Below are 7,009 nucleotides of genomic sequence, written 5' to 3'. Positions count from 1 at the left end.
GGCAAACGCCACAAATTTCCCCAACACGCCCTCTAAAACTAGCCACCTGGCCGCACGGACGCCAGCCGCTCGCCCGCAGCCCGCGCAAGGGCAGGACCTCCCGGGAGCAGCGCCGCCCGCCGCCCCCGGCCCAGACCGGCGCGCCGCAGCTGGCTCCCGCGGAAGCCCCCCGGCTCTTCCGCCCCGCCGCGCACCTGGCCGCGAAGGCCAGGGCTCCCGGCCGCCGCTCCTCCCGGGGCTGCTGACTCGCCGCCGCCTTCCGGACCCCGCAGCGCGCAGGAGGAGGAGGCCCGGAGGGGGAGGGAACAGTGACGTCAGCAGTCACGCCCCCCGCGCCGCCCCCCTCCCGATGGCGACCGGCGTTGCCAGTTGGGCGCTTTTCCCACCCAGCTGGGCTAGTTTCGGAGATCCGTTCCGGCAAATTTTTGGCGTCCGCGGGTTGCGTTTTTTTCGGGCTCCTTTCGGGCTCCTTTTAAAGGCGTGCCAGGCTATAAAAATCCTGGGCATCTGGCAACACTGCTCCGTTCGCGAGGGAGAGTCGGCTGGGTAGGGACGGCGACCGGGCGGGGGTTTCTGAATAGGGAGGGGGATGCCGCCGCTTGCCCGGGGGCAGAGGGAGGGCAGCTTGGCTGGCATGGGGAATCGCTGCTGCCCGGCGTGGCCAGTCGGGAAGGTGCCTGATGCCCCCGAGCGCCCCTTCCTATTAGGGCCCAGATAAAACGTCCCCGCCCCACCTTTTCCCTTACAGAGGCTTGTCCCCATGCCCGGCTGGCCAGAGCAGGACCTGGCCGCGTTCCTCGCCAACCTCCTGCTGTCTGCTGCGTGCCTCGACTCTGCCACCCGGACCTTTCAGGTAGGAAAGAGGCGGTCCGCTGGGAAGTCGGCCAGCCCCAGCCAGAGACAGCCTTCAGGGTTGCTGCTGGGCCCTGCTGTACAAAAGCCAGCTGGGGAAAGGGGCAGCCTTCCCGCGGACTGAGCGGCCTGTGCTGCCTCTTTCTGTCTACAGATCAACCGGGGGGCTGCTGCTGGGTTTTTCCTCCAGGCCCTCGGGCCCCTCCTGGAGACTGCCCCGCTCCTGGTGGCCCCGTTTGGGCCCAGCTGGCAGTGGGCCCAGCCCCCAGACCACGCCTGGGCCTGCACAGTGGTTGGGCTTCCGCTGCTGGCCTTTGGCTTCCACTGGCTGAACGGGGACTGCTTCACGGCCAACGTCCTCTTGGGAGGCGCGCTGATGCTGGCTGGCAGCCGGAGTTACTTCACAGAAGAAGGCAAAGCCCTGGTGGCCCATTCCGTTGTCTCTGTGGTCACCATCACCATCTTCATTGTCTCTGTCTTCACTGGAAGCCGCTACGGGGTTGCGGGTAGCCTCTTGGTGGGGGTGGCCAGCCTTCTGGCAGGAACTGGACTGTGGCCACTGCCAGCCCTGAAGGAGACAGACGCCCTCCGCTGTCTCATGGCAGCCGCAAACCTGGCCCTGTGCCGGGCTCTCCAAGGGCAGCACCTAGAATTGGGCGGCAGCCACAGGGAGTGGTTGGCTGTGTCAGCTCTTTGATGGGGAGGCCTGGGGTCTCAGTGGGGAGGCCAACCTAAGGGGCCCCAAGCATCCCATTGGGCAAGAGGAAGTGCAGGGTGCAACTCCAAAGACACAAGTGCCCCTGCCTGCAGCGTTTATTTATTTATTACTCATATTTAGCCACCGCCCATCTCCCCCAGAAGAGGGACTGGGTGGTTTACATTGCAAGAGATCCTTGTGATCAGCTGGAGGGCTCTGCTCTCCCCTTCTGGGGGGCACACGGGCTGCTACACTGCTGGCAGGGCGCGCTTCAAGGGTAGCAATGTGAACACTGGGGTCTTGGAGAAGTCCGTGTGTCAGGCGTGGCGAGTGACATGCTAGGCCTGCATTTTCTGCACAGACCTCCAGTCCAGAGATCCCTTTGTTGGCGACATGTGAGCAGCCAGAGCTGGATGGTTCTGAGCCCGAGATCTCTCTCCCCAGCTCTGCTCCTCCCTGAAAAGCTGCCCACCACCACCACTTTGCAGCCTCCAGGGCCCTTGCCCTGGGAATGCGATATGCCTGGTGTGCAAGGGCAGCCTTTCTCAACCCGAAATAAGCCTGGGATGTGTTGAGCCTTCAGACAGACCAAACTGTATGCCTACAAGCGTACTGTAATAAATATCCCGTTGGTGTGAAGCCTGGGGTAGAGCCCTCTGTGACTGTCCCCTTTGCCTTCATTGTTGGCCAGAAGCAGGAAGCTGGGCCAGATTGTGGAAGTTGTTGGTAGGAGCTGGCACAGCTTGTACTTCAGCAACATCTGGTTGCTTGCCTCTGGCTGGGGATTCAACCTGCTGGCAGGACCCTCCTGGCCAGATCTCAAGCTGTCTGGTGGGTGTCTGCCCAAAATTCAAGGCCAGAAATCTCTCCTACAAAATGACTGAGCTGTCAGTTGTCATTTGAACCACAGCCACCACATCCAACACCAGCAGGTGACAACAGCTGACCAACTTGGGCTGATTTCAGAAGAAAAACGGGGTTAAATTGGGAACAGCTGATCTAGACACATCTGGCTAAATTCACACTGAATTTGGGCCTCTTCATCCCAACCACATGTCATAGAACAATGGAGATTGGATGGGGCGTCCTCAAATCCAGTTGTTGTCTAGGCTGGGTCAGATCTGAAAATTAGTGCTTGGATGGAAGACCTGCAGGGGATCCCAAGGCTGTTAGGCTAAACTGGAAGGTCAAAGTCAAAGAAGCATCCAAGGTGATAGTAGCAGCAAACCACTTCGTTACTTTTGCCAAGAAAATTACATCCATGGAGTTCCTGGGAGTTGAGATTGGCTTGATGGAGCCTTTACTTAGTTCCAGCCCTACAAAGCATGCTTAGGATCATCACTGTCAACGGGGGAGGAATAAAGAAAGTGGTGATGCAGAGAATCCTGTATTAAGGTGGGTGGAATGGTGCACATTGCAAATGATGGGGCTTTTAGGTACCACGTAGAAATTGCCAGTTCTCCCTCTCTAGATGGGCAACCTCTTGCTGGAGGCTGACCTCGGCCTCCTGTGTCCCTGGGCTGCTAGAAGGCCTGACTTTAAAACCTCTTCCTGGTAAAGGAAAATGGGCTTAGTTGAACTGAGCTTGTTGAAGCAAGGCAAAGCCTATCAATCCCATGTTGGGCCAGCTGCACTCAGGCTCTGCAGCTTGCTTGTGAAGAGCTTTTCAGAAGTGATCTGCTAGATGGACCATAACTAATGTCCTGCAAGAATCCCTGGGAAAGATTTAGCTCCAGATTCTATACAGCATCTTCCTCTGCTAGTCAGCACCCTTCCAAGCAACATCAGCAGAGTCTGCCTACAGGGAAATTCTGTCTGTCCTAATGGATCAGCCTTAAAGCTGGCCACACACAGATCTTAGGTGATATTACGTGACAGCAGCAGGCTGATTGGCCATTTGGGAGGACAGGGGGCCAAGGTATGACCCTAAATTGTCCTTTTGTGGATTTTCACAGCTCAACTACAGGACCCAACAAGACTGACCAGCCTATTTAGTTGGAGAGTATGCAAATTGTGTGCAGTCATACTCCAGTTACTGATTTATTTATTGAGTTGTAAGCACACAGTGACCTGATTTCTGCTTTCCACAAGACATGCCAGCTATGGAATTCACTGTCATCACATGTAGAGAGAACCAGCAGGTTAAATGGTTTTGAAACCAGCTTCAGCACAGGATCAAGGTCTCAGTGACTATTAATCTCGGTTGCTGTTCACGATTTCCTGTTGGGGACCAGCAGTGGCCAAGGGAAGTGGCTTCCCTGTCCACGAAGGAGATTCCCAAAAGAGATGGTTAGCCCTTGTGTTGTGCAGAACATTGTACCGGGTGGGCCTTTGGCTTGATCTGGAAAGTTGTCACACCGTCCTAAGTGAGGGAGCTGCGCCACGTGGACCGCCTTTCCTGGTTCAGCTTTTTAGACGACTGTTCTCTTGCCTCCAACTTCTGCTTTTCAGGGAAGGTTGTTGAGCAAGCAGGGTCAGGCTTCTGAGCAGGTCCCCAAACCAAACGTTATTCTTCTCCAAACACAAATCTCACGGAGTTCTCCTTAGTGAAACTTGAGATGGATGGGATTACAAGAATTCCAATGACTGAAGCACTGTCAGTGTGCAGTAGAACCAATAAAGGTGTATCAGGGTGATTCTGATTCTCTGCTGAACAGTCTTCCACTGAACCAGCACGGAAGAGGGTGGACATTTCTCCATGCAGAAGTTTGCAGCTGATGGTTTACCTAATACTCTCTTCAATCCTATCAGTTGGTGAACCACCTCTTCCCGGTGTTGTGCCACCCAAGAAGTGTCTGGACCTTTCTTAGTCAGGGTTCAAGGCCAGGCAAGGGGCTGAAATGATATTGGTCATTCTGGTGGATGAATTTACTCAGCACTTGGATGGGGGGCACATCCCTTTGTGCCTATTAGACTTCTTTGCAGCATTTGCTGTGGGGACCTGGATAGGGCAAAAAGAAAAAAAATCTAATGTTGAGCCCTAATGGGTTGGAGGTGCTGTTCCTTTAAAGAGCATTTGGCTCTCTGAATCCTATGGTTATAGGAGATGGCACATCCCCATCAGGTCTGCATCTTGGGGTTCTCCTGGATGCATGGCTACTGCTAGGAAACCTTCTGGGGGACCCTGATGGTGTGCCAGTTTGGGATTTATTCAGAATGGGAGGCCCTGTGAAACAGCATCCCTGGCCCAACCCTGTTAGCCTTTTGCAAAGCATTAAAGACCTGCCTGTTTCCCCAGTCATTTGGGTCAGGTGAGCTCTGCTATTAATATTTTTTTTCTGAGTGGTTTTAGTGGGTTTTGTATGGTAGGTTTTCTGCGTCTCAATTTTTGCAAGCTGCCCAGATTCACTTGTGTGAGATGGGCAGCTATACAAATCATATAAATAAGAAATAAAATAAAAATTAATGATGGTATGTCATGCCTTCATCAGGATGGACTACTGCAGTGTTTTTCAAACTTGGCAACTTTAAGATGTGTGGACTTCAAATCCCAGAATTCCCCGGCTAGCATGCACACATCTTGAAGTTGCCAGGTTTGAAAAAAACAGTGGACTGCTGCAGTGCTCTATGAGGCTACCTTAGAAGATTAGTCAGAAACTGCAAGTGGTGCAGCTGCCCACAGACTGGCAGGTAAGAGCCACTAAGCTGCGTGATGCCTATACTATGGACTCTGCCTTGGCCTCCAGTAGGTCTCTGGATTCAGTTCAAAGTCTTGGTTTTTACCTTTCAAGTGCTATGTACCTGCAGGGCCACCTTCTCCAGGAAGAGCTCCCCCATCCAGTACACTCTCCCAGATGGGGATGTCGAAGGTTCCCAGTACATTAAAAGGGGGGCCTGAACATAGGGTTTTTCTGTGGGTGACTCCCTGCCTCCTTTGTGAAATAGTCTCCCCCAGAGGTCCTATCAGCACCCACGCCAACGTTTGAAAGCGGCCGAGACAGTCGTTCTGCAGAGCCTTTGAAAGCTGCTGCTGCTGCTGCTGCTGCTGCTGCGTCCAACAGGCCTATGGAGCTGCTGGTCTTCCTAACTATTGTTACTTATTTCAACTTGTATTGTAATTGTGTTGACACTTTCAGATGTTTCTGTTTCTAATGTTTGATGAATAAGCTGCCACGAGTTGTACAACTTTGGTGGTACATAAATGAAATAAATAGAAATATTCCCTCCAAGGTACTGGGATGCCCAGCCTGCTTACCTGCAAGGCAAGTACAAGCGGTCTCCTGGGAAGCTACATTTGCAAGCATATCCATTCACAAACAACTTCCGTGTTGCTAACAAATCCTTCCAAGCCTCTTCCTGTCATACTCTTTGTATGGCTGAGAGAGGTGTCAATACAGCATTAAATGCATTTGCACCCTGCAGATAAAAACTTGAATTGTTCATTGCAAATTTTTGCCCCTCTTCCCTACACCACCGGACCTGTTTTCTTCCTATAATGATGTTGGCTGGAAAAAGTCCTGCTGGTTGTGATTGTCACACAGACAGACACCTCTTGTGTGAGCGAGAGAGACATCTGACAGCAATTAAGGGGTGGATACATTAGCAGCTGGGAACTGCTTTTATTTATTTACTTATCTGGGCAGCCCTGGGCTGGGCGATGTTGTCACCGAGGTTGGGGAATCCAGGATTTCAGGTGGTTGCTTGTGGACTGAGTGTACCTGCATGCAGTCTGTCTGACATTCGGCCCCCTTCCAGTTTTGCTTATCACCAAAAACTATCCTCCCATTTTATCGGCCATTTCAGCGGGTTCTGTGAACTTAAAAAAAAAGAAGTTGGAAGTTACGAGTTTTACAAAGCTCTGTAAGAAAGCAGCATCTCCCAGCCCCAGGGAGATTTCAGTACTGGGGGAAAAGACAGAGAGACGGGTCCAGCAGTAGTGACCGCACAGGGATTATGTGACTTAGGATGCTCAAGGTAAATGCCAAGGTGAGCTTGGAGGATAAATTTTAGGAAGAGGCAACACAGTCACATTCCAGAAAGGAATTCAAGGCAGAAAAGGACAGGAGGGCTGCTCAGGCAAGTATAGATTTCAAAGTGGATTATTTTATTTATTTGCTTAACACATTCTATACAACCACCATCAAAAGAGACTCCCGGTGGCTTACATAGAACAGATACAAATTAAAACATCTGCGGTAGGAATAAACCACAAAAACAATAAACAGCACACAACACAAACTACAAATAAAATACATAAAAACGGCAGCATCTTTTTAAAAAGTCCTGTGTGCCAGATGGGAATTCAGCAAGTGAAGACTGCCCTGTTCCCCGTCATTTGTTTTTATTCGGTAAATTTATACAAGACCCATCTCATATACGTGACTCTGGCATACAAAGTTAAAAACCATGCACCAAAATACTGGGTGCTGGAGTCATATAAGGACCCATCCAGTCGGAACGTGGAAAGGAAGAAACTTGAACCAAGGAAACAGCAGAAAAGGGGCAAGATATCCAATAAGG

The 7,009-nt window shown here is 51.9% G+C and overlaps 1 protein-coding gene across 1 annotated transcript; it reads left to right on the top strand.

The window, feature by feature from the left end:
* Window positions 1-702: 702 nt before the first annotated feature.
* Window positions 703-1,558, top strand: TMEM276 (transmembrane protein 276). The gene is made up of 2 exons (XM_063300292.1): window positions 703-853; window positions 1,007-1,558. Exons 1-2 carry the CDS (start codon window positions 761-763, stop codon window positions 1,547-1,549), a joined length of 636 nt encoding a protein of 211 aa, XP_063156362.1. The 5' UTR covers window positions 703-760; the 3' UTR covers window positions 1,550-1,558.
* The last annotated feature ends 5,451 nt before the right edge of the window (window positions 1,559-7,009 follow it).

This window comes from Candoia aspera, chromosome 3 (assembly GCF_035149785.1).
Source record: "Candoia aspera isolate rCanAsp1 chromosome 3, rCanAsp1.hap2, whole genome shotgun sequence".
NCBI lineage: Eukaryota > Metazoa > Chordata > Lepidosauria > Squamata > Boidae > Candoia > Candoia aspera.
Note: the sequence above shows the minus strand (reverse complement) of the source record. Positions and strands in the feature narration are given on the sequence as shown.